The sequence below is a fragment of the Anguilla anguilla genome, chromosome 4 (assembly GCF_013347855.1).
Source record: "Anguilla anguilla isolate fAngAng1 chromosome 4, fAngAng1.pri, whole genome shotgun sequence".
NCBI classification, from domain to species: domain Eukaryota; kingdom Metazoa; phylum Chordata; class Actinopteri; order Anguilliformes; family Anguillidae; genus Anguilla; species Anguilla anguilla.
Window position 1 is genome coordinate 66,212,315 of NC_049204.1, and position 26,448 is coordinate 66,238,762.

The following is a 26,448-nucleotide window of genomic DNA, read 5'->3' on the forward strand; positions in this document are numbered from 1 at the left end:
ATGGGAGGGGGGCGGGGGGGGGGGGGCATGGTGGTACATGTGTGTGTGCTATGTTCTGTGTTGGAGGCCAGGAGAGCCACACTCAGGAAAGACGTCAGGAATAACAGGGAGAAGCTGGATGTGCTACTCAATTTACTGTGACCTTGCTCATTATAGCTCTTTCCCACTGTAGAGCTGAACCAGGTTGTTTCACCTATAGCCCTTTCCCACTGTAGAGCTGAACCAGGTTGTTTCACCTATAGCCCTTTCCCACTGTAGAGCTGAACCAGGCTGGTTCACCTATAGCCCTTTCCCACTGTAGAGCTGAACCAGGCTGGTTCACCTATAGCCCTTTCCCACTGTAGAGCTGAACCAGGCTGGTTCACCTATAGCCCTTTCCCACTGTAGAGCTGAACCAGGCTGGCTCATTATAGCCCTTTCCCACTGTAGAGCTGAACCAGGCTGGCTCATTATAGCCCTTTCCCACTGTAGAGCTGAACCAGGCTGGCTCATTATAGCCCTTTCCCACTGTAGAGCTGAACCAGGTTGTTTCACCTATAGCCCTTTTTTCAGCTCTCCCTGGACAGTGAATGTTGTTACAGCATGGTATTAGAAAGACTACCTCTAGCTCAAACAAAGAAATGACTGAACCGTTATTTTTCGGAAGACAACTCATCCCAAGAGGGGAATTCCTGAAGATCCACATTCTCAAAATCACACTCCTCCAAAGCCACTCCTTCTTGATTCTTCATTTTGGATGTTTTTAAAAAAAAAAAACATTTAGTATTAAATAAATATTAAATTAAAAATCTTGTTGCCGTGGAGCTGGAGAAGTCGGCGCTCGAGCCTTTCATTGGCCTGTCCCGTGATGTGAACTGTGACATCATCAGTGAGAATATCATGCAGAGGTCCGGCTTGACAGAAAAACTGTCACGGCTGAAGTCCAACTTGGGATTGTGTTGGTTATTTCATATACTGTATAAACTCCTGCTGCTGGCATTATTATTTTTTAAATAAATTATACAGAAATGTTTATTTTATTTTGTTTTATTTTATTTTACATGTTAATATATAAACAGAGGTTCCATATGAATTTGGAACTGATCTGATTTTTAAATTCAGACATCATCCTGCTTGGCATTCCTTCAAGTGTTTCTTGTCCATTCTGATCTTGATGTTTCTTCAATGTGCCAAATGGGTTTTGTTGGTTTTCAAGCCTGAGTGTCAGTGCTGCTGTTGGTTTGGCATGCGCAAAATAAAATGGAATCGTGGGGACAGGGGCGATTGGTTTGTGGTCACGTCATCTTGGTCTGAAGTAGACTTCCTGAGGGAACGTGAGAATGTGAAATCAAGACAGAAAGTGTGAGAGTTTGCAACCCAGGTTTAAAAGAGGTTAAATTCATGTTTAAAGGATGCTAAATATGTTTTTATTTTAGGACTCTGTGCAAAATTATAAATACAAAGTAAATGTAGTTTCACAGAAATGTTAAATATTAGCACGTTAGCTTACTTCAGCACGTTAGCACGTTAGCAGTGTGCTGTCAAAGCAGGTGTTCTCCCTGGGGCTCCCTGCCGAGGAACAGCGGGACGGGGCCTGTGAGGTCATTCTTGCTCTCCGTGTGGAGCTGACAGCGACAGAAAAAATCAAAGCAATCACAAAATTTAAACAAATGCAAAAGTTTAATTTGTTGAGCGGCTGAACAGGCCGTCGTTTCTGGTCACAGGCCTATAGGGTAAACAGGGCGGGACACTCCCACTCCTAACTGTTTTTTTATAAAAATTAAATCTATAGATGCTAAAACGTCAAATCTAAATTTACTGAAATCTATTTGTTTAGCATTTTTTCTAAAATTAATAGATATGTACTGAAACGGACCAAGTGTACAAACAAAACAATAGTCCGATCGCCCTAGTAACAAAACATGATTCCCGACATTTATCAAAGGCATGGAAACAGAGAGCTTACCACGAGGTTGGACTCCAGTTCGTCCATCTCCCACCTGCTGTATGAGCTTTCTAAGAGAGACACAATAGCGATGCAGCAATGCAGCACAGAGGTTAGGGAACTGAGACTGTAACTCCAAGGCTGTCGGAGTGGAGGTGGATCGCTGCTGTTGTTGTGCCTTTGAGCGCGGACACACAGAGAGGTGAGGCAGGGAGGCCTACTCACCACGCCGCCTCCACGTCTTCCATGTCACCATGGCAACTGTCGCCACCAACAACAGGACCCCGCAGGCAACCAGAAGAGACTGCCACCAGCGTAAGCTGAAATAAAGGGGGTGAGGAGGATTGTAAAACTACAGACGGTAGCACATCTACAGTAAGCACAGCAGAACTACAGACAGTAGCACATCTACAGTAAACACAGCAGAACTACAGACAGTAGCACATCTACAGTAAGCACAGCAGAACTACAGACAGTAGCACATCTACAGTAAGCACAGCAGAACTGCAGACAGTAGCACATCTACAGTAAGCACAGCAGAACTGCAGACAGTAGCACATCTACAGTAAGCACAGCAGAACTACAGACAGTAGCACATCTACAGTAAGCACAGCAGAACTACAGACGGTAGCACATCTACAGTAAGCACAGCATAACTACAGACAGTAACACATCTACAGTAAGCACAGCAGAACTACAGACAGTAACACATCTACAGTAAGCACAGCAAAAGTACAGACAGTAGCACATCTAAGTACTGCAAAACTACAGACAACAGCAAATTTAAGCATGGCAAAATGCCAATAAAACTAAGCACAGCAAAATTACTGACTCTAGCAAATATAAGCACAGCAGAACTGCAGACACTGGTAAATGTAAAGTCATTAGTGGTGATAAGATTGAGGATGTCAAAGAAGAGGAGAAGAACAGGTGAACAGGTGGCCGGTTACTTGATTTGAATGAGCATTTGTGGAGCAATATGGTGATGACGATAGCGTTGATGAAGTCAGCGGTGATGAATGAATTAATGAATGAATTAATGAATGAATCACTGCATTTATACAGCACTTTTCCAAACTCTCAAAAAGTGCATAAAGGGTGATGATGAAGATAATAATGTTATTACACTGATAATAATGGTGATGATGATTATGATCAGTACGCTAGTGTTGATGGTGAGGATGATGGCGGTGATGAAGATGACGAAGAGCACCTGTGTTGCCCCAGGCTCTGGGGGTTGGCTCTGTTGAGAACGGCTCGGGACGCGGGTGCCGAAGGCGTGGCAGGCGGACCAGGACGGGCTGGGGAGCGGGCACGTTTCGGCCAGGCAGAGGGAGGGGCCATAGACGTCACCGCAAAGAGAGTCCCGAGTTCAGATGTTGTTTTCAGGGTGGGGGACGTTGCTGTGGGTGGAGATGTTGTTTTCAGGGTGGGGGGCGTTGCTGTGGGTGGAGATGTTGTTTTTAGGGTGGGGGGCGTTGCTGTGGGTGGAGATGTTGTTTTCAGGGTGGGGGACGTTGCTGTGGGTGGAGATGTTGTTTTCAGGGTGGGGGACGTTGCTGTGGGTGGAGATGTTGTTTTCAGGGTGGGGGGCGTTGCTGTGGGTGGAGATGTTGTTTTTAGGGTGGGGGGCGTTGCTGTGGCTGGAAAAGTTGTTTTCAGGCTGGGGGACATTGCTGTGGGTGGAGACGTTGTTTTCAGGGTGAGGGGCGTTGCTGTGGGTGGAGGTGTTGTTTTCAGGGTGGGGGGCATTGCTGTGGGTGGAGGTGTTGTTTTCAGGTTGGGGGGCATTGCTGTGGGTGGAGAACTTGGTGCAGACAGACTGACAGGTGGTGTTGTAGATGAAGGAGCTGACGGAGACAGCGCCGGTGACCAGGCAGAACGAGCTGAGGGTGGAGGTGATGTGCAGTCTACGCAGCGTCCTGCAGAGGGCGGTGTTGCTATGGAGACTGCTGCTCGGGGGGTCATCGGGGGCAACGCTGCAGTAGAAAAGCAGAAGTCAAAGAGTGTGTGTGTGTGTGTGTGTGTGCATGTCTGAGTGTTGGTGTGTGTGTGTGTCAGTGTGTGTGTGTGTGTGTGTATGTGCATGTGTGTGTATATGTGTGGGTGTCAGTGTGTGTGTGTGTGTGTGCATGTGTGTGTATATGTGTGAGTGTCAGTGTGTGTGTGTGCGTGTGTGTGCGCGCGTGTGTGTGTGTGTATGTGTGTGTGTGTGTGTGCATGTGTGTGTATATGTGTGTGTATACGTGTGTGTGTGTGTGTGTGTGTGTGCTTGCGTGTGTGTGTGTGTGTGTGTGTGTGTGTGTGTGTGTATGTGTGTGTATATGTGTGAGTGTCAGTGTGTGTGTATGTGTGTGTGTGTGCGCGCACACAGCTCTGACAGCAGCTCACCTCTGGTGACTGACAGGAACACTCCTGCCCTGGCGTCAGGTGTGTCGATGCCTTTGATCTTCACGCCGCACCAGTACTTGTTGGTGTCCCAGAGCTGCAGGTTGGTCATGGTGACGGTGAAGACCTGCTGGGCGGGGTCGTCTGTGATTGACAGGCCTGCCCTGCCCTGTGGAGAGTCCGTGCGCTGCAGCACGATGCAGGTGGGCCAGAGCACGCCCCTGCACCAGTACTTCACGCTGTCTTTGTACTGCTGAGCGTAGCGGCATGGGATGGAGACCGAGCCCCCTTTCTGCGCAGACACCCTGCCCTGCGTCCACATGCTGGCACTGCCTGCGCACACAGCACACGCTTCCGTCACACGCCTCTTCATTTACACAGTCATCTGTGCTAATGTTACTTTTAGCCCTGTTTTCTCCCCGTCGGCAATGCACAGGTTGTCGATTCGGGGGAGTGCACACGAGCACGCACTCTCCTCCAAAACAGTCAGTGTCAAACTGCTGCTTCTTTTCACTGCACAGTCATCAGGTAAGTTAAAAAAGGGTGTGTGTGTGTGAGACTGTGTGAGTGAAGAGGGTGTAGAGCACTAGTACAGGTGGAGTAGCTAGGTGGAGGGTGTAGAGCCTTAGCACAGGTGGAGTAGCTGGGTGGAGGGTGTAGAGCCTTAGCACAGGTGGAGTAGCTGGGTGGAGGGTGTAGAGCATTAGTACAGGTGGAGTAGCTGGGTGGAGGGTGTAGAGCATTAGTACAGGTGGAGTAGCTGGGTGGAGGGTGTAGAGCATTAGTACAGGTGGAGTAGCTGGGTGGAGGGTGTAGAGCATTAGTACAGGTGGCGTAGCTGGGTGGAGGGTGTAGAGCATTAATACAGGTGGAGTAGCTGGGTGGAGGGTGTAGAGCATTAATACAGGTGGAGTAGCTGGGTGGAGGGTGTAGAGCATTAGCACAGGTGGAGTAGCTTGGTGGAGGGTGTAGAGCATTAGTACAGGTGGAGTAGCTGGGTGGAGGGTGTAGAGCATTAGTACAGGTGGAGTAGCTGGGTGGAGGGTGTAGAGCATTAGTACAGGTGGAGTAGCTGTACCTTTGGGAGAGGAGACTGATGCTGAGAGTGTCTTTCCTGTAGGCAGCGCGGAGGGTGGAGTTCCTGGTGGAGGAGTTCCTGTAGGCAGCGCGGAGGGTGGAGTTCCTGGTGGAGGAGTTCCTGTAGACAGAGCAGAGGGTGGAGTTCCTGGTGGAAGAGTTCCTGTAGACAGAACAGGGGGTGGAGTTCGCGGTGTAGGAGTTCCTGCAGACAGAACAGAGGGTGGTTTTGCATGACTGAGGCCTGGGCTCTGGGCCACTGGTTTGTAGATGGTGTCGTTTCATCACTGCTGGGTGAACAAAAGAGTTCCACCTGAACGCTGCATGTGTGTGTGTCTGCATGTGTACGAGTGTGTTTGCGTGTGTGTTTGTCTTTGTGTGTGTGTATGTGTGTGTGTGTGTGCGTGCACAGCTCTGACAGCAGCTCACCTCTGGTGACTGACAGGAACACTCCTGCCCTGGCGTCAGGTGTGTCGATGCCTTTGATCTTCACGGCGCACCAGTACTTGTTGGTGTCCCAGAGCTGCAGGTTGGTCATGGTGACGGTGAAGACCTGCTGGGCGGGGTCGTCTGTGATTGACAGGCCTGCCCTGCCCTGTGGAGAGTCCGTGCGCTGCAGCACGATGCAGGTGGGCCAGAGCACGCCCCTGCACCAGTACTTCACGCTGTCTTTATACTGCTGAGCGTAGCGGCACGGGATGGAGACCGAGCCCCCTTTCTGCGCAGACACCCTGCCCTGCGTCCACACGCTGGCACTGCCTGCGCACACAGCACACGCTTCCGTCACACGCCTCTTCATTTACACAGTCATCAGTGCTAATGTTACTTTTAGCCCTGTTTTCTCCCCGTCGGCAATGCACAGGTTGTCGATTGGGGGGAGTGCACACGAGCACGCACTCTCCTCCAAAACAGTCAGTGTCAAACTGCTGCTTCTTTTCACTGCACAGTCATCAGGTAAGTTGAAAAAAGGTTGTGTGTGTGTGTGAGACTGTGTGAGTGAAGAGGGTGTAGAGCATTAGTACAGGGGGAGTAGCTGGTTGAAGGGTGTAGAGCATTAGTACAGGTGGAGTAGCTTGGTGGAGGGTGTAGAGCATTAGTACAGGTGGAGTAGCTGGGTGGAGGGTGTAGAGCATTAGTACAGGTGGAGTAGCTGGGTGGAGGGTGTAGAGCATTAGCACAGGTGGAGTAGCTGGGTGGAGGGTGTAGAGCATTAGTACAGGTGGAGTAGCTGGGTGGAGGGTGTAGAGCATTAGTACAGGTGGAGTAGCTGGGTGGAGGGTGTAGAGCATTAGTACAGGTGGAGTAGCTGGGTGGAGGGTGTAGAGCATTAGTACAGGTGGCGTAGCTGGGTGGAGGGTGTAGAGCATTAATACAGGTGGAGTAGCTGGGTGGAGGGTGTAGAGCATTAATACAGGTGGAGTAGCTGGGTGGAGGGTGTAGAGCATTAGCACAGGTGGAGTAGCTTGGTGGAGGGTGTAGAGCATTAGTACAGGTGGAGTAGCTGGGTGGAGGGTGTAGAGCATTAGTACAGGTGGAGTAGCTGGGTGGAGGGTGTAGAGCATTAGTACAGGTGGAGTAGCTGTACCTTTGGGAGAGGAGACTGATGCTGAGAGTGTCTTTCCTGTAGGCAGCGCGGAGGGTGGAGTTCCTGGTGGAGGAGTTCCTGTAGGCAGCGCGGAGGGTGGAGTTCCTGGTGGAGGAGTTCCTGTAGACAGAGCAGAGGGTGGAGTTCCTGGTGGAAGAGTTCCTGTAGACAGAACAGGGGGTGGAGTTCGCGGTGTAGGAGTTCCTGCAGACAGATCAGAGGGTGGTTTTGCATGACTGAGGCCTGGGCTCTGGGCCACTGGTTTGTAGATGGTGTCGTTTCATCACTGCTGGGTGAACAAAAGAGTTCCACCTGAACGCTGCATGTGTGTGTGTCTGCATGTGTACGAGTGTGTTTGCGTGTGTGTTTGTCTTTGTGTGTGTGTATGTGTGTGTGTGTGTGCGTGCACAGCTCTGACAGCAGCTCACCTCTGGTGACTGACAGGAACACTCCTGCCCTGGCGTCAGGTGTGTCGATGCCTTTGATCTTCACGGCGCACCAGTACTTGTTGGTGTCCCAGAGCTGCAGGTTGGTCATGGTGACGGTGAAGACCTGCTGGGCGGGGTCGTCTGTGATTGACAGGCCTGCCCTGCCCTGTGGAGAGTCTGTGCGCTGCAGCACGATGCAGGTGGGCCAGAGCACGCCCCTGCACCAATACTTCACGCTGTCTTTATACTGCTGAGCGTAGCGGCACGGAATGGAGACCGAGCCCCCTTTCTGCGCAGACACCCTGCCCTGCGTCCACACGCTGGCACTGCCTGCACACACAGCACACGCTTCCGTCACACGCCTGTCCAACGTATCGCTTTGTCGTCATCATCATCATCATCATCATCATCATCATCATCATCATCATCACCACTACTATTATCCATCCATCCTGCATCTAACCTGCTTATTCCTGAGCAGGGTCGCGAGGGGGGGAGGTGCCAGAGCCTATCCCAGCATGCATTGGGCAAGAGGTGGGAATCCACCCTGGACAGTTTGTCATTCCATCGCAGGACACACACACACAGACCATTCACTCAGCATTCACTCACACACTCATGCCTAGGGGCAATTTAGAGTCTCCAATTAGCCTACTTGCATGTCTTTGGACTGTGGGAGGAAACAGGAGTACCTGGAGGAAACCCACACAGACACGGGGAGAACATGCAAACTCCACACAGAGAGTCCCAGGCTGGGATTCCAACCCAGGACCTTGGATCCCTTGCTGAGAGGCAACACTGCAACCCAATGCACCACTGTGCTGTCCATTATTATTATTATTATTATTATTATTATTATTATTATTATTAATAATGTTTTTTAAATGAATTTTATGCCTATTTTCCCCCTGAACTTAAGAGTGTTCAGCCTTCTCTGTGTGCTCCAGAGCGTGCAGACGAGCACGCCCTCCCCTCAGGACCACAAGGCTAAGCTGCTGCAGGAGTTCTCTCCTCGGTCCCCAGGGAAACGCACACACAGTCAGAGCCAGAGGAGAACGTGGGCCAGCAGCTTACTGCGGGTCCCGCACTGACCAGCAGGGGCCGCTGGTGAGCTACCGGACACGGACATCCTGCCACTCAAGCAGCCAGCAGCGCCCATACTCCAGATTTGATATTAGACCACGATTGATGATTAATTTATTTATTAATGAAGCCGCACAGCTTCTCTCTTAGCAAACACACCTCAGTCACCCTTTCAGTGTACCGTCCACCTAATCCCACGCCACACCCTTGTAGCCCACCACCGGAGGCGAGACGAAATCACGCGTTTGTGTGTGCGCGTTTGCGCATATGTGTACCTTGACAACACAATTACAGTAGCCTTTTTTTTTTACTTTACAGGTTAAGTTCTGAATGTTAAATAAGTCGAATTAAGCTGTAAAGACACAAAAACGATCAACTGTCGACTTCTTCCATAGGCGTCCTCTTAAAATAGTGTTGAGTAGTCATTTTAATGAGGCAGTTATCACACGCACACGTATACATATATACATGCACACATGCACGCACACACTTAGTGTTACGTTTCATATGTCCATTTTTTTTTTGGGAAAAAGGGGGAACTGCAAGTTCGACAGCGTCGAACGGCCGTCACCGTGCTGAAATAACAGCGCGTAACTTCGAAGCACTGAGAGCAGGAAGTTACGAAACAGCGCTACTGTTGCTCAACGTTAACAAAGACGCGGCGGCGAGGGCATGGACTTTCTTTCGTGTCCTTAATGTCCAGTTTTATTTCTGTATTTATGAATTTAATTTAAATACCATGCAATGAATAACTAAACCCACTAACAGGCACTAAACACGCATTTTTGGAGTTATGTTCTGGATGCGGTGTTGGATGATTTTCTCAAGGTGAGTGAAGAGAGTGATGTAGAGAATATTGGCGCAGAATGCACCCGTTTCATTCGCTCTCAAACCGTCTCTTTCTGGTGGCACAGTGGAGACAATCTACGCCTGTAATGGGTGAGGTAAAAATTTTGGATCCTTGTTTCGGAAACAGGGCCAAAAGTTAGCCCTATTTTTTCCACATTATAAATGTACTAGTACATTTTTTCATTTTTGTTTTAGTATTAAACGTTCTCTTTAATATATATAATCATAATACATGCTCTTTATTTTATCTGTGAATTTGATTTGATTCACTACGAAGATGCTGTCTTTAGAATCTCCACAGTTACATCACAAAACATGTTACATTATATTATAGGCATTTAGCAGACACTCTTACCCAGATTGACTCATACAGATGTTGCATTTTAAAAAAATATACAGCCGGATATGCACAGGGTACATTAGGTTACATGACCAGCTCCTTAAAAATTATACCACCCTGTCATCCTAACACTTGTCACAAAATGACAGTAATACTTTTAAAATTTTAATCATTTTTACAGATGCTTTTATCCAGAGTGGCTTATACTGCTGATTCTTTTAACACATAATCCATTTACACAAAACATTTACTGAAGCAAATCAGGTAACCTTGAGCAGAGGTGTGATAGCATTGCACTATCTGGCGTTTGAACCTACAACTTTACCTTCAATCCCAGTACCATGACTAATATATATATATATATATAAATATAGAATGTAAAAGGCACTGTATAAGCCTTTTAAAATAACAATAGGACCATAATAGCTTGTACGTTCCAAAAATGTTATTGAGGACATAAAGAATATGAAGCTGAAGAAGCAAACAGGTCATCAGCTGGATCTCGTATATCCGGCGAGACGAGGCTTACCTGGCAGACTGACGATGAAGAGGAGGAGGAAGAGGAGCGGGTCCATACGTGTGCTTCTGTGGGATTTACTCCGTAGACTGACTGTCACTTCCTGTTTGGGGGGGATACCGACTCGTCTCCGGGGGACGGCCACCTCCCGTCCCCAGTCTCTTGGTGATCACACACAGGTCCACTTTATCTGATGTACCCTAGAACACTTCAGCAGCACAGACATTAAAATAAACATTTTCATATGTGAAATACTTCCACCATTAAGATATTCACACTTAATTAACTTTTCCATTAAATAAAAAAGACAATCAGTGAATACCAGCGTATCCTTATGTGATGTGCATTGGGGTCTGTTAAATGCAGCTACCAGATGATTTTTAAAAAATGTTATTAAATGTAATTTCCTGCACAGCAGCATGAGTATCCATGTTCAGAATCCGGTAGAGTTTTCAGTAGAGTTGTGAACCTCTGGCATTTCACTGCATGTTACATACCATTTAACACATTGCATATTGTCTAATAGCTTACATGTTACAGACTGTATAATGTGTGTTACATACCGTATAATGTGTGTTATTCAACCTGCAAGAATAAGAAAATACAGAGCAGTAAATAAAGTTTTAAATAATAAAATCTGTAATAAAAAATAAATAAAAAAAGGAATTTTGTATCGTGAAGCATGTAACTTTGCGACAGAGGATTAAAACTATTATTGAAAAAAAGGCGCATCCCTAGGATCATTTCCCATCTTCTACCGTCAGCAGCAGGAACATACTTATCAGCACTATTTTTATTTTTTTATTTAATTTTTCATTTTTTTTAATGTGGAGTTCAGATCTGGAAACCATTCTGAATAAAGACTGGAAAAAAAAAAAAGGAGACAAGTGGAGCCAGGGTTTTTCCAAGGGGTTTCCTCAAATAAGGTTAAAAAGTTACCGATCAGTTATATAACTCATATTACATGTATTTTCGAATAATAATGTTGCACTTAAGAACAAAAACATAATCTAAGAGGGTTCTTTGGAATTGTTTTTATTTAAGAGTGGTATATGCTCAACTCAGGTGTGGATGGGATTTTCAGGTTTATGCAGATTTCACCATGTCCCATGTCCGAGCAGGCAAATCACTTGCAGTTGATCTGAATTCACTTATAAGGCTTAAGCTTATAACATTACAGCACCGTGAGTCTGACCAGGCTGCTCATAACCTTACTGTACTGTAAGAATAATCAGGCTGCTCATAATCTTATAGCACTGTGAGCCTGACCAGGCATCTCATAAATTTATAGTACTATGAGTCTAAGAAGGCTGCTCATCATAACCTTACAGTACTGTGGGTCTGAACAGATTTATAGTAAATGCAACCATTACATTATTTTTTGTTTGTTTGTTTGCTTTATAGCACAGGGTCTTTAAAATATCAAAATCAAGAGACACCGACTGGCGGGGACAGACAAAAGGGAAGTTAACAGTGTGAAAACCTTACGCAATTAATTTATAGTTTACTAATGCTCATTTACCGTCTTTTTGTGAGTCACATTACGCAACGCGGCTTCCTATTTCCTGCGCTTATTTTCTTCATTGACGAATGTTGTGCAGTGTCAGCATTTGGTTCATATTCAGGTTCCAGTCCAGTTTCTGCTTGTTTTTGCTGCAACGATTCATTAAAAACATTGACTAGGCTAAATAATCTACATACCTTGTTCTCAAGCCTTTAACTGGCTACTCTTTGAAAAGAAACAATATCTGCAGACATTGCTTACCTCCAAGATTTTGAGTTTGACACCCAAGTCTGAAAAGGACCATCTAATCTTTTTTCTTCTTTTCTTTTTGAACAGTCCACTGGTGGACAATTGAACTAATTCCCAAATCGTTGGGTAGCTTTGGGTTCCCTAAATTACGACCCAAACGCATAACCTTCTTCATTTGCTGTCATACATAAATGTATATATAATCTACCATATGACATTATCTGAAAATTACTGGTAAAGCGTGCTCTGTTGGAACAAATGCAATTTATTTCGTATATACATATATATTTTCGGCATAAAAAAAACTATTTTAACTGTACTTTACTAAAAATAACCAGTAGTTTTCAGACGACCCCTTAAATTATGCATTTAAAGTTAATCGGCGATTTTGGTGGCCGATTAATATAAACGTTTGCTATATAATTGTCCAGTTGGCTATACATTAATGGCACGTCAAAAACAATAATGACTTGTATTGATAGTTTCGTATGTTAGTTTTCGTGGATTAGCAACGAAAAGGTGCATGTGTACGTTTGTGATGAGGAGAATATTCTGACGGGTAAAATAGTCTAGCTAAAGTGTGAGCCACAAAATATCAGACTGCGTCGAAACAGGGTAATTTTGTGAGTTTTTTTAAACATTCCATTTGTAAAATTTGCACATTTGTATTCCTTGTTAGCTAATTAGCTCGGGCAAAATGTATTTGTCTTGCGTTTCCTGTCACTTTAACAGCTAGTCTAGTTAGGCTGGAGTTAGTCTACAGTACTAGGTGGTGTAGTCTAGTGTTAGATAGCTCTAGCTAACTAGCTGTATGCCGTTGACTAACGTTAGGCTATCTACAGCTGGGTAACTGGCCGTATGTTAAAGGAAATAGCTAGTATCGCCATGTATTACTGATGCGAGCTGGCGACCTTCTGGTTTTATTTTCCATTTAGGCTACATGGCAAACGTTAGACAGCCGCAGTAGCGGCAGTAGTAGGCGAGGGAGCAAAATTGTCTGTAATTTGGTTAGCCTAGCCTATATATTTCTGCGCTAACGGGCTAGCATTCCGCAGCTCAGATAGGGCCATTCTAGCTGACGTCAGAACAGCACTCCCGAGGTAGCTGGTGGCTAAAGTCTGGTCACGATTGGAACTGTCGTCAGTCCTCATCAGTATTTTTCTCATTTAGGCCCCAGGGTAATTTACAGTGGGGACAATCAGCAGAAGTCTTGGATGTCAAACTGAGCAATGACAAAACAGTAAGTAGGTACATGCAGATATAAATTCCACAGACTTATTCTTTGATTTAGCCATATTGGGCGTTACTTGTTTCAGTCTAATGCAGGGACTGCTAACGTTTCGCCATTCAGCAGACGCTTTTGTATAGAAATATGCACGGATTAGGCTACATATGATCTATATTCAGGTGGTTATTTTTACTTTAAGAAACTGAGTTTCAGGACCTCACTGAAGGGTACAACGGCCGTGACCTAGATAGGAAGCGGACCGGTAATTTAATTTTCCAGGTACAAGCCCAGTTCTGTAACTTGTGAGTTTACGCGCTCCACAAGAATTTTAACGTTTTTTGCTACGGCATCTAATTTCATTCAGTGAATTCACACCGTGCTGCTACTCTATTAGTCTGAAGCGCGCTAAATCTACTGTGTCAACAGTCCAGTCCGCACCTCAAAACAGACTGATGACATTGAACAGTGGTTAACAGCTGCAATAGTTAATTAGCACACTTACAAAATCATGTCTAACTGATGTGATTTAGTATGACTGAATATTTCTAGTATAAATATTAAATAATTTTAGTGGTCCCAGTACATATGTTAGATGATGTGTCAAATGATGTATCGTCTGAAAGTATATCAGTTCTGAAATGCAGAAATTGAATCCGTTGTGTGCAATACTGGATCGATGACCGTGTGTTCTGTGTGTCCCAGCTCATGCAGGTGCTGAGTGCTGTTTCTGAGTGACAGCCGTGCGTGTGGAACTGGGAGGGGCCACAGACTGAGCCACCGGAGACGCTGTCACGGTTTCCACGGGAGACCACAGAGCGTGGGAACCGTGCAGGGGGACGCTTCCCGGGATACAGAAGGCAGCCGAACGGTGGCGGGCGGATCCTTCCGGAACACGCGGCTCCCAGCGCCATACCGCCGCACCACACCCCCGGGGACTTCCTGTGTGAGCCCCTACCCTGAGACCCTAAGCCCCGCCCCCACGCCCCCCACGCCCCCCCCCCCATTGCGTGTCTGGCTCGTTCCAAAATGGAGCACAGGGGCGGAGTGCCCGCCATAACAGCCGGCGACATCAAAGTGGAGGCGGACGAATGGAGGCCGTTTCGCTTGGACGGTGCCGGCGAATGTGGCGGCAGCGGCGAGAAGGCGGGCTGTGCGGCTCGCCGGCTTCGCCCAATCAAAGCCGAGGCCGGCCGGGCGGACGATTCCGCGCGCGGGACGCGCCGCCGGGCCGCGGTGAAACCGGAGGCAGCCGAACCGGCCGACCGCGTGAAGCCTGAGAGGGGCCGGGCAGTGCATCCTGGGAAACTGAGTCCGTGCGACCCGGCGGGACGGAAGTGGCTCTGCCTGCAGTGCAACCGGACCTTCAGCAAGGAGAGGTTTCTGAAGACGCACTGGAAAGTTCACCTGGGAACGAGATTTCTGGCGAAAAGGAAACCGCACACTTGCGGCGAATGCAAGAAGAGCTTCACGCGTCTGGGGAACCTGACGGCGCACAAGCGGCTCCACGCGGGCGACAGGCCTTACCCCTGCGGGGAGTGCGACAAGCGTTTCAGTCGGCTGGGAAACCTAAAAACCCATCAGCGAGTTCACAAGGGCGAGAGACCGTACCGGTGCGTGGAGTGCGGAAGGCTCTTCAGCAACTTGGCACGCATGAAGGAACACAAGAGAATACATACGGGAGAAAAACCGCACACTTGCGCCGCGTGCGGCAAGAGTTTCAGACTTCCGGCACTGTTAAAGGAGCATGAGCGGATACACACGGGGGAGAAACCCCACTCTTGCCGTGACTGTGGGAAGTGCTTCAGGCAGCGGACGACTCTGAAACAGCACCGGCGGATTCATTCGGGAGAGAAACCGCTCGCTTGCGGCGAGTGTGGGAAGCGTTTCCGGCAGTCGGGAAGCTTACAGAATCACCGGACGACCCACAAGCTGGAGAAACCGCACCCCTGCGCGGACTGTGGGAAAAGCTTTAGTCGCGCTGGGAGCTTAAAGGAACACCGACGAGTGCACACGGGGGAGAAACCGTACTTCTGTTCTGAATGTGGAAACAGTTTCAGCCATTCGGGACACCTGAAACAGCATCAGCTGATGCACACGGGAGAGAAACCGTACTCTTGCTCCGAATGCGGAAGCAGCTTCAGAAAACTAGAGTACTTGAAAGAGCACAACAGACTTCACACGGGAGAGAAACCGTACACCTGCTCTGCGTGCGGGAAGAGTTTCAGGGTGTCGAAGAAGTACAAGGAGCACCAGCGCATTCACTCCGGGGAAAAACCGTACAGTTGCAAAGACTGCGGGAGGAGCTTCAGGCGGCTGGGACCAATGAAAGATCACCAGCAGATGCACACGGGAGAGAGACCGCACCGCTGCGCCGACTGTGGGCGGGGTTTCAGGCTAGCCCGGAGCCTGAGGCGACACCAGCAGGTTCACGCCAAGCAGCGCAAGCCTCGTTCTGGCGACTAGGTCAGTCCTGAGACGACGAGGCCTCGTACCCGGTGAAGACGCCCTGCAGCTTGTGCACGGTGAAGACGCCCTGCACCTTGTGCGCGGTGAAGACGCCCTGCAGCGTGTGCGCGGTGAAGACGCCCTGCAGCGTGTGCGCGGTGAAGACGCCCTGCAGCTTGTGCGAGGTGAAGATGCCCTGCAGCGTGTGCGCGGTGAAGACGCCCTGCAGCGTGTGCGCGGTGCAGACGCTGCTCCTGCTAGCTGTGTGTGGAGCGGCTGGGCTCACACAGCGCTGTAGTGCTTGTGTGTGTCCTTACGAGTGCATTTCTGCTCAGCTCAGATGTGCCTGGAGCCTGAGAGACTTTCATTCATTTAGATGCTGGTAGGTCCAGGAGAATTTTCAAGAGAATTGTCATTTACCACCGTGTAAAACTCATCTCATAAAAAACACGTTTTCAACGTACAAAAATGCCAAGTTACTAAAAAGTATTGATATCAAAATGACGCCAAGTTACGATACTACAAACAATATAGGCTATCTTGCCTCACCGAAATGACATAAGATGTATCTCAAAGCAATGCTACCCAATATTTCCTCAGTTCTTTCAAGTCACTTGGCCCTGTGTTTTCTAATCTTACCATTTCACAATGTCATGTAAACTTTCTGTCAGATCAAAGAGACAAATATTTCGAATTGCCTCATGGAACACATTGAACATTGTACATTGAAATTAATGTATAAATTCATTAATGTACAGAACTGCTGCTGAGCAACGACAGGAAGCACATTTCTCCAGAAAACATGTTTATACTTGCTTCTGAACTGAATTTGAGTACATGTGCAAGTTATTGTATATTTGCTACGTACAATAAATACTGCATGTAAAACACATATTGTACATACACACATAGAGAAATTCTTTATCCGCATGGGGACATTTCCCTGGCAGCATCTTCACATTCACATTCACGAACACACTTGTACCAAGAAACATACTATCATTCACGCAACAGAAAGCCTGGGCAGCGAAATACATAGGCCTACATACCAATACAAATTGGACATACACACACCTATTCAATCAATCTTGACTGTGAGAGAGCCATCCACACATATATTTGGCCTGTTCATGTAGTGCATGCTTATACACAGGGCCAAGTGACTTGAAAGAACTGAGGAAATATTGGGTAGCATTGCTTTGAGATACATCTTATGTCATTTCGGTGAGGCAAGATAGCCTATATTGTTTGTAGTATCGTAACTTGGCGTCATTTTGATATCAATACTTTTTAGTAACTTGGCATTTTTGTACGTTGAAAACGTGTTTTTTATGAGATATCAGTTCTTTTTGCAAAGCGTTTTATTATGAGAGTGAGAAATGCGACCCTGCAAGAAAACGGTTGTGGATTATGGCTATCGTTGTGTGAATCTGTACAGTCTGATGAGCGTGTACCGTTCAGCAGTTTCGGTTTGCTATATATGTAAAACAGTGGCTGTGAGATAGGATGCAGTGGCGTAAGCGTAAACGCATCAGAAACGCAGATGGAATATGGTATGTACTCACGGATTTGACGTCCATCCAACGAGCCTTGACTGACAAAATAATCAACACGCCCGTAGAATTATAACTCCCTAGGTCGCCACTTGTGTAGCTTTCTGTCCTGCTCCGTTGTCTGTTATTTCGTGGAGATGCACTATTAGTGTTTGTAAGGTTTATCCTTCTGTCCTGCTCCATTGTCTGTTATTTCGTGGAGATGCACTTTTAGTGTTTGTAAGGTTTATAAGGCATTTTGATAGGCTAATCTGCAGGTAGGAATCCTCTTCGCCGTTTTGCTAAACTAGAACCGGAAAACATGATAGTGGAGAATAGGAGCAGACGCATATGTCCCAGCAGGCTTTGCATATGAGAGAATAACAACAGTGCGAGAGAAATTAAAATGAAATTACGAAATTCCGTAGTTGAAACAATATGTTTTTAGCAGAATGGGCATGTAGGTGAAGGTTGACATGATCACGGAGTATAGTGCGAAGTAAATGGAGTGACCATGAGCGAGCTTATATTCCTTATCAAATGGTATATATAACAGTCGGTATTGAACATTGGTTGTTGAAGTGGAGGGTCAAATAACATTGCACACATTATTTACCTGTAATGTAATCTATTGCACGAATGTGTTTTTCTCATGTTCAGTGCTAGTAGTTATACTTATGAGTGAATCATGATTTTAAATGTAATGTTTTAATGCGGAGTTGCAGAACGTACATACGTAGTAATTGTGTGTAGCCTATGTGGCTAGATAGAGAACAGGGCGAGGTAACATGAATGTAGAAACGTGGCGTTTGCTGATATTAAGGTTTTGTACGGTAGCCAAGTGAAGAAATATAGTTAGTAGAAATGGCACAGTGGTGAACCGGTGTAACTTTTAAATAAAAGGAATACATTTGCGTCATGAAATGCATATGGGTGGCCGTGAGTGAGTGAAGTTTACCAGTCTGTGACTTCGTTAGCTAATGCCATAGCTATGCAATGCGTGAAATATCATTAGCGAACCTGCCGGTAGTTTTAAAGAAGAACACAAGCCAGTAAGCACAGAAGAGCTTCTGTTGAATCCATATGGCTTAGCAATATTGTAGCCGGTCAATAACTGAACGTACAGACGGTAAGTCATAATGCATATATCTTAGCAATATTGTAGCCGGTTAATAACTGAACGGTGAACGGCGGGTAGATATGGTGCAAAAGCAATAATTAAGAAGTAGTAGACAATTATTAGTGAGGGTCGAAGCAAGTTAAAGAAACGGGTTCCAAGCTGGGCTTGAACATACGACCCAGTGTTCCCAAGCCTGTAACCTTACCCACTAGGCCACAGACGGATTAGCTATTCAACCTGCGGAGTTGCGGAATGTACATAAGTACTAATTTTTTGTAGCGTATGTGGGTAGATAGAGAACAGGGCGAGGTAACAGGAATGTAGAAACGTGGCGTTTCCTGATATTAAGGTTTTGTACGGTAGCCAAGTGAAGAAATATAGTTAGTAGAAATGGCACAGTGGTGAACTGGTGTAACTTTTAAATAAAAGGAATACATTTGCGTCATGAAATGCACATGGGTGGCCGTGAGTGAGTGAGGTTTACCAGTCTGTGACTTCGTTAGCTAATGCCATAGCTATGCAATGCGTGAAATATCATTAGCAAACCTGCCGGTGGTTTTAAAGAACACAGGCCAGTAAGCACAGAAGAGCTCCCGTTGAATCCATGTGGCTTAGCAATATTGTAGCCGGTTAATAACTGAACGGTGAACGGCGGGTAAATATGGTGCAAAAGCAATAATTGATAAGTAGGCTAGTAGACAATTATTAGTGAGGGTTGAAGCAGGTTAAAGAAACGTGTTCTAAGCTGGGCTTGAACCTAGGACCCCATGTTCCCAAGACTGTAACCTTACCCACTAGGCCACAGGCGGACTAGCTGTTTGAACGGGAAATGTTTCAGAATAAAAATGTATGGGTATTTTTCGTGTGTATGTGCGTTTTTGATTGGGTCGTGTAGGGCAGATTTGGCTGGTGTTAGTGAAATGTCCAATGGGGAGACATGTTGTTAGTGGGATAGGCGGCAGGAAAAATAAGAATGAGAAGAAGAAGAAGAAGAAGAAGAAGAAGAAAGAGAAGAAGAAGAAGAAGAAGAAGGAGAAAACGCAAAATCCCCTTAGTTTGGGGCTTTATTGTGTGGACATGTGAAGTTGTTTATGAATTCTGTCTGTTGAAATGGGGTCAGAATGTACAGAATTTAATGTTTTTAAGGGCTGAGTGTCTGTGGCTGTTGTGGTTATTTCTGTGGGGAACCCTGAAAAGTGCCAAACTCTCGGTGCTGTATAGGTATGGGGGCATGCCCCCGCCAAGGCGTAACTTGGCGGGATGGCATACCTGCCATCCCAATGTAATACGATAAGAAGTGTGTATATATATTTTGTCAATATTGGTGAAAGTGTTTGTTTGAAAATTAGAATTATTTTTTTATTTGCTGTATTTTTACGGGGGTCTAAAGGGTTTTAAGTATTGTAGATGAAGCATTTGATTTGTCTGGTGCTGGCGCTGCTTTATGATTTATGATGCCGTTTGGGCCATTCTCAGTGGTAAATGAGCAGAGAGAAACGGCTTCCCTGGAGAAACGCGTGCTCTGGCTCGCAGTCTGCTCTGGCCTCTCAGTGACTCACCTGTTGCATGAGCAGGTCATCTCTGACGGATGAGCCTCTCAGTGACTCACCTGTTGCATGAGCAGGTCATCTCTGACGGATGAGCCTCTCAGTGACGTACCTGTTGCATGAGCAGGTCATCTCTGACGGATGAGCCTCTCAGTGACTCACCTGTTGCGTGAGCAGGTCATCTCTGACGGATGAGCCTCTCAGTGACTCACCTGTTGCGTGAGCAGGTATCTCTGACGGATGAGCCTCTCAGTGACGTACCTGTTGCGTGAGCAGGTATCTCTGACGGATGAGCCTCTCAGTGACGTACCTGTTGCATGAGCAGGTCATCTCTGACGGATGAGCCTCTCAGTGACGTACCTGTTGCATGAGCAGGTTTTCTCTGACGGATGAGCCTCTCAGTGACGTACCTGTTGCATGAGCAGGTTTTTTCTGACGGATGAGCCTCTCAGTGACGTACCTGTTGCGTGAGCAGGTAATCTCTGACCGAGGAGCAGTGTAGCCGCCATGGGGAGTACCGGTAAACAAGTTTGAGTTCTTATTTTTCGTGCGTTTCAGTTTCTGGCACGCTTGGAATGATGACAGGTATATATATTAAAAAAAAAAAAAAAAATAATAATAATAAATGAACAAAATTAGAGAGTTGTGGGGTCTGCCGGCTTTTGTGGTCACCTGAGAAACAACGACCAGTTTTAAGCCAGTAAATCAGGTGAGTGGTCCAGCGAAGTTTATGGAGTTGTCAAAAAAAACAAAAAAAAAACTAAAACTAAGGTAACTGGTTGGAACAAAAACCAGCACGCGGACTAGCCCTCCAGGACTGGAGTTGTGCACCCCTGTTATACAGCAATGCTGTTGCAGTTTGCCTTGTTTGGGATTGCGGAGTTTGTTAATCCACTGTAATGTGTTTCCAGTGTAAATTGTACTTTTTTTTTTACCGTATAATAAATAGTCTGCATTGATGGAGTGAAATCATTCGGCTGTTACCAGGCAGTGTGTAAAAGTATCGCAAGACACCGGTCTTCTCGCCGGTCCCCTGTTGGCGGAGCACAAGCACTGTGTGTGGGCTGTTGCAGTGGCTCCAGGTTTCCCGAACACCCAAAAGGGCAGGGTGGAGAATGGTTCTGTGAGAATGATCAAAGCGTGTCTCAGTGGTTTGGCCAGTGCGTTTTTTATTTGGCTTGGACCCTCTGGGCACCACCAGCACCGGTGCACCCCCCGACCATGCAGCGAATCTGACCACCCCCCCCCCCCCCCCACAGTGAAAATAATAAAATCTGAGCACCTGCCATGGAATGACACCAAGGAATGACATTCTATAACCCATAAACTCATAAATACATGCACACACACACACTCCCTCACACACACACACACTCACACACTGTCTCTCTCACAAACACTCCCTCACACACACACACACACTCACACAAACACTCTCTCTCACAAACACACTCTCACACTCACACACACACACACACACACACACACTCTCTCTCTCTCTCTCTCACACACACACACACACTCTCACACTCATCCTCATTCCCCCGGGTGGCTCCTCTGGTGTCTCTTGTAGTTGCCCAGGTGGTTGAAGCTCTTCCCGCAGTGCGTGCACTGGTAGCCCTTCTCCTGCGTGTGGGTCTGCAGGTGGTGCTTCAGGTGCGCGGCCCGGGCGAAGCTCCGCCCACACTGCGCGCAGACGAACGTCCTCTCCCCCGTGTGGGTCAGCTGGTGCCGCCGGAAGTTCCCGATCAGGCTGAAGCTCTGCCCGCACTGGGAGCAGTGGTACGGGCGCTCTCCGCTGTGCGACCGCTGGTGTATGGTCAGGTCCCAGACCCGGCCGAAGGTCTTGGCGCACTGGGCGCAGCTGTACGGCCGCTCCCCCGTGTGGATGATCTGGTGCTTCTTCAGGTCGCGCGAGGAGCCGAAGCTCTTGGCGCACTGGGCGCAGCGGTAGGGCTTCGCGCCCGTGTGGCCCCGCAGGTGCGCCCTCAGGGTCTCGGCGTGGCCGAAGGTCTTGGCGCACTGCGGGCAGCGGTGCCTCTCGGCGGTGTGGGTGCGCTGGTGCTTCCTCAGGTCCTCCGCCCGGATGAAGGCCTTGCCGCACTGGGCGCAGGGGTACGGCCTGTGGCCCGAGTGGGTGCGCTGGTGGCGCGTCAGGTTGTACAGGACGGCGAAGCTCCGCCCGCACTGGGCGCAGCTGTACGGCCTCTCGCCCGTGTGGACGCGGAGGTGCCGCTTCAGGACGTCCGAGCACACAAAGCTCCGCCCACACTGGGCGCAGGGGTACGGCCGCTCCCCCGTGTGGCTGCGCTGGTGCACCTTCAGGTCGTTCTTCCGGGCGAAGCTCTTCCCGCAGTGGGAGCAGGCGTGGCACTTGGCGGCCGCCGCGTCGGGCCGTCCCCGAGGGGACGAGGAAGCGGCTTTAGCGGGCGGCGGCGGCGTCGTCGTCGTCTCGGCGACGGTAGCGTTGCCAGGAGACGACAGGCTCTCCTGCAGACGCGACTTCGACCTGAACAGAGTGACGTAGTCCTCTGGGTGGGACCTCTTCAGGTGCCTGTGCAGGTAGAGCTCCACGGTGAAGGAGACCGGACATCGGGTGCAGGGGAACACCGGCGATGACACCTCCACACTGCCCCCTGGAGGCGGAGAAAGAACATCGCACCAGCTCGTCTCTCACCTGCATGTTGGCACGGCCTGGCTCGAATAATCATCTAAAAAACACTTCCGGCCCTTTAGACACACAAGTAACATTCCAGCAGATTACTGACAATCTGATGACAGATTACCAGTCCACATCAGCAGGTGTATGCTCTCTCTCGCTCTGCATAACCAGGTGTAAGCTTTGTCTGTCTCTCTCTCTCTCTCTCTCGCTCGGTCTGTATGACCAGTTGAATGGTCTCTCTCACTCTCTCTCTCTCGCTCGGTCTGTATGACCAGTTGAATGGTCTGTCTCTCTCTCTCTCTCGGTCTGTATGACCAGTTGAATGGTCTGTCTCTCTCTCTCTCTCTCTCTCTCTCTCTCAGTCTGTATGACCAGTTGAATGGTCTCTCTCTCTCTCTCGCTCGGTCTGTATGACCAGTTGAATGGTCTCCCTCCCTCCCCCCCTCTCGCTCCATATGACCACATAACTCACGGTATCGGAAGTCCGGAGCGTGTTCTCCCTCCTCGAGAGTTCCTGAAAACTCGTCCGCGTCCCCGCGGCTCCCCCCCAGCCGGGGTGGCGTGTGTCCGTCGCTGCAGTCGAACTCGCCGATCGATAGGCCACAGTCTTCGTAAGAGCTCCCTGTGCCCTTTCCCAAAACACCCGGGAGATAAGTGTGGGGGGGGGGGGGCGGGGGGCGGGAGAAAGGATTTAAAAAATGAGGTATGGAGCCAGGGGTAATGCTAAGGAAGTTTACTGCTGCCATGATCTTTCTGATGGACCCTGAGGGCCAGCCAGCTGTCATAACTGTCATTACTGAGCCAACTATCGTTAGCGAGCTAGCGAAAGGCTAACCATCCGACGATTATTTGTTATCGATTACAAAATATGGAGCCACAGTCAGACACAGACTAATTTTACGACAATACCACCAAAAATGTTTGGAGTGGTCTGTTTTCGTAATTCTTTCTTTTTTGTTGGTATTTTGCACTGTGCAAATCGTCAACCGAGACCACACCGTGTCCAATCTTGTAAGTAATGAGGACTGCTGTAAACACTCACCAACAGGAAGGAGTCATCCCCACTTCCTGTCTCCTGCTCCGGGGCGTCAGAGAGAGACGACGTCTCCCATGTGACCGCTTCAGGGTCAGGCTCCTCCTTCAGCGTCTGGCACATCGGCTCTTCCTCCTGCTCCTCCTCTTCCTCCGCCATCAGTGCAGTCATGCCGGAAATGTCGCCGTAGCGACTGGTCTCGCACCCCTCCGGTTCGGCCTTGACCCGCCCCTCAGTTTGCTGGGGGGGGGGGGGGGGGGGGGGGGGCACAGAACGGGAGAAGGCGTGAGCCTGACTCAGCTGACCACCAGACCCCGCTTCTTTAAGACCTCTTACCCTTCTTCAAGCAGACAGCCACCCTTAGAAATATAACCTCTTTAACAAGCCAGGCCAGGCCACCGGGGGCCTGTGTCACAGAGCAGGACTACGGAGTTAGCTGGATAACTGCGCGGAGTAAAACCCGGAACAGCTCTCTTTGCTTCAGTCCATGTTCCAGATCTGGGATGGATCCGGGTTTTACTCAGTGCAGTTATCCGGCCGGGAAGCCTCGCTCTGCACGGCTTTATAATGAACAGCTTAAACTCGATAAAATGTCAGGTGCTGGTCCAGTGCGTTGCGGTGCTGTATGAATGTGCATGTCGTAAGAACAGAAGGGGGGGGGGGGGGTAGAGCTGCACACACACGCACACACGTTCTCTCTCTCACACACACACACACACACATGCTCTCTCTCACACGCACACACACACGCACATTCTCACACTCACACACATGCTCTCTCTCACACGCACGCGCACACACACACTCTCTCTCACGCACACACTCTCTCTCACGCACACACACACGCACACACTCTCTCTCACGCACACACGTTCTCTCTCTCTCACGCACACACACACACACACACACACACGTTCTCTCTCTCTCACGCACACACACACGCACGCACACACACGCACGTACGTTCTCACACTCACACACATGCTCTCTCTCACACGCACGCGCACACACACACTCTCTCTCACGCACACACTCTCTCTCACGCACACACGTTCTCTCTCTCTCACGCACACACACGCACACGCACACACACACACTACAGCCCACTAACCTCCAGGAGAGACGCGGCCTGGGACGCCGCCTCCAGCCGGTCAGCCTCGCTCGCCCCCGAGACGACCACCAGGGAAACGGCGTCCATTTCAAACTCTTCCTTCACCAGCTGATCCTCCCACGGTGCGCGCATGGCCTCCTCCTCTTCCTCCTCCTTCTCTCCCGGAATCTCAAACTCCTCGCACTCCTCCTTGATCAGCCGCTCTGCCAGCAGGGTTGGATTCTGGAGGCGAAAGAAACGATTGATTTCGAGGACCTCCCCCTGACCCCCACCCCCATCTTGCCCCAGGCTCCGTCGGCCAGACTCCTCCCAGATAACAGACCAAGACCCGGTTGTGAAAACCACCGCATTTACACAGAATCAGAATAAGTCAGCTTCAGTTTGCACCTTATAAAATTCAGTTGTTCTTTGACCACAGCTATGTCTTCCCTTGTCCATGGTCTCTATCCGGTCCAGTGGAAGACTCCAGTCTGAGATCTCAAGTCCTCCTAGAATCAAATAACAAGCCTGATCATTTACCGCATGCGCACACACACAAATACTAAATGTTTGTTTGTTTTAACTGGGGCTAAAAAGGGCACATCACTTCAAAATTAAGTTACACAAAACACCGCGAGGTACACAATGTAACACACGCAACATGGTAGTCACGTAGTGTACCGTTAGCCCGCTAGCTCCTGCTTTTGACAAACAGGGAGACGGACTTTCATGCCAACAGCAACATCAATGGGGACAGGAGTTCAACCAGCAGTTGAACTAATATTAATAATATTAATTGCTCTGAATGAATAAGACTGGAGCATCGCATGGTGCAAATAGTTTATTCTAGCAAGTGACCTCAGTTCAGGTGCCCTGGTTCGGAGTTGCATACCTGTATTGTAGCCTATACCTGGGGGGTATTCCGTGAAGCAGGATTACAGAGTTAGCTGGATAACTGCACTGAGTAAAACCCGGAACCCTCCCAAATCTGGAACATGGACTGACGCAAAAAGAGCTGTTCCGGGTTTTACTCCGCACAGTTATCCAGCTAACTCTGCAATCCTGCTTCATGGAATACCCCCCTGGTTGTAACCATTTTCAAACTGCGGAGAGGTAACATTAACTTGCTAGCTCACTAGTTCTGGTTATGTAGCTAGCAAGCCAGTGGCCGTTTTTCATGTGGGTATAAGGTATTAGGTCTAAAGTCCAAACAAAGTTCCTCCGCTGTATCTAACGTTGCCCTATCTATTGTAACAAAATAGCGGACTTCATTCTTTTGTCAACAACAACCCATCACCACGAGATACAACTCGTTCCCAATACTAGCCTGCTGATCCATCTGCTACGAAGCTAGCCATGTCCTCATGTAGGCATAATAAGCTAGCGAGATAGAAGTCAATACGATGTATAACAACAAATGCAATATAGATATAAAGCGCTCACCACAATAGCGAAGCTGCCCAACACAGCAAGAACAGAGCTCAGTGAACTGCTACTCTTTTGAGAGAGGACGACTACGGCACCGCGGTTGGGCAAAACCTTCTTCTTCTTCTCTGTGCGGTTGTAACCACAGCTGTTAGGTATGTTGCTGCCATCTCCTGGGCTGGAGTGTGGCCCCAAGATTATCGGTGACATTTTTATACGGTCTGTGGTGACAACCGATGACAATCCAGCATCTGCTACAGAAAACAGTTTATTAAAAACAGCAGTGTGGCGCCGGACTGGGACCTGACTGGGAGTAACTGCCAAGGGCGTTGCTAGACATGAAGTTCTACTGGGGCACAGCTCCCCCCCCATGACTCAAATCACACATTTTTTTTCTTGAATGCCTGCAACATGCACACTGC

General features: G+C 48.4%; 3 protein-coding genes and 2 long non-coding RNA genes across 9 annotated transcripts; 3 read left to right on the forward strand and 2 right to left on the reverse strand.

The window, feature by feature from the left end:
• The first annotated feature begins 24 nt into the window (after nt 1–24).
• Nucleotides 25–807, forward strand: LOC118226057. Its single transcript, XR_004764952.1, has 2 exons — nt 25–183; nt 399–807. It is a non-coding gene; the product is annotated as an uncharacterized LOC118226057 (long non-coding RNA).
• Nucleotides 808–1,008: 201 nt separating this feature from the next.
• Nucleotides 1,009–10,917, reverse strand: LOC118225942 (mucin-2-like). 5 transcript variants are annotated; one of them, XM_035415079.1, is made up of 12 exons: nt 10,755–10,917; nt 10,204–10,399; nt 7,403–7,732; nt 6,975–7,178; nt 5,819–6,148; nt 5,391–5,594; nt 4,316–4,645; nt 3,138–3,903; nt 2,150–2,244; nt 1,946–1,995; nt 1,490–1,604; nt 1,009–1,303 (listed from the first exon to the last, which is right to left on the reverse strand). In XM_035415079.1, the coding sequence occupies exons 2-11, from the start codon at nt 10,247–10,249 to the stop codon at nt 1,521–1,523; spliced, it is 2,439 nt and encodes an 812-aa protein (XP_035270970.1). In that variant the 5' UTR covers nt 10,250–10,399; nt 10,755–10,917; the 3' UTR covers nt 1,009–1,303; nt 1,490–1,520. The 5 variants fall into 5 exon arrangements, with proteins under 5 accessions (XP_035270970.1, XP_035270975.1, XP_035270974.1 ...); XM_035415084.1 differs by lacking the exon at nt 10,755–10,917 and having other exon boundaries at nt 3,138–3,302; nt 3,459–3,903; nt 10,204–10,563; XM_035415083.1 differs by lacking the exon at nt 10,755–10,917 and having other exon boundaries at nt 6,975–7,094; nt 10,204–10,563.
• Nucleotides 10,918–12,305: 1,388 nt separating this feature from the next.
• Nucleotides 12,306–14,165, forward strand: LOC118226051. Its single transcript, XR_004764945.1, has 3 exons — nt 12,306–12,559; nt 13,115–13,184; nt 13,875–14,165. It is a non-coding gene; the product is annotated as an uncharacterized LOC118226051 (long non-coding RNA).
• An 8-nt stretch (nt 14,166–14,173) lies between these two features.
• LOC118225996 (zinc finger protein 501-like) lies at nt 14,174–16,048 on the forward strand. Its single transcript, XM_035415198.1, has 2 exons — nt 14,174–15,667; nt 15,715–16,048. The coding sequence occupies exon 1, from the start codon at nt 14,199–14,201 to the stop codon at nt 15,633–15,635; it is 1,437 nt and encodes a 478-aa protein (XP_035271089.1). The 5' UTR covers nt 14,174–14,198; the 3' UTR covers nt 15,636–15,667; nt 15,715–16,048.
• Nucleotides 16,049–21,264: 5,216 nt separating this feature from the next.
• LOC118225966 (oocyte zinc finger protein XlCOF6-like) lies at nt 21,265–26,306 on the reverse strand. The gene is made up of 6 exons (XM_035415131.1): nt 26,045–26,306; nt 25,010–25,110; nt 24,623–24,844; nt 23,521–23,751; nt 22,951–23,107; nt 21,265–22,452 (listed from the first exon to the last, which is right to left on the reverse strand). Exons 2-6 carry the CDS (start codon nt 25,058–25,060, stop codon nt 21,353–21,355), a joined length of 1,761 nt encoding a protein of 586 aa, XP_035271022.1. The 5' UTR covers nt 25,061–25,110; nt 26,045–26,306; the 3' UTR covers nt 21,265–21,352.
• Nucleotides 26,307–26,448: the final 142 nt, after the last annotated feature.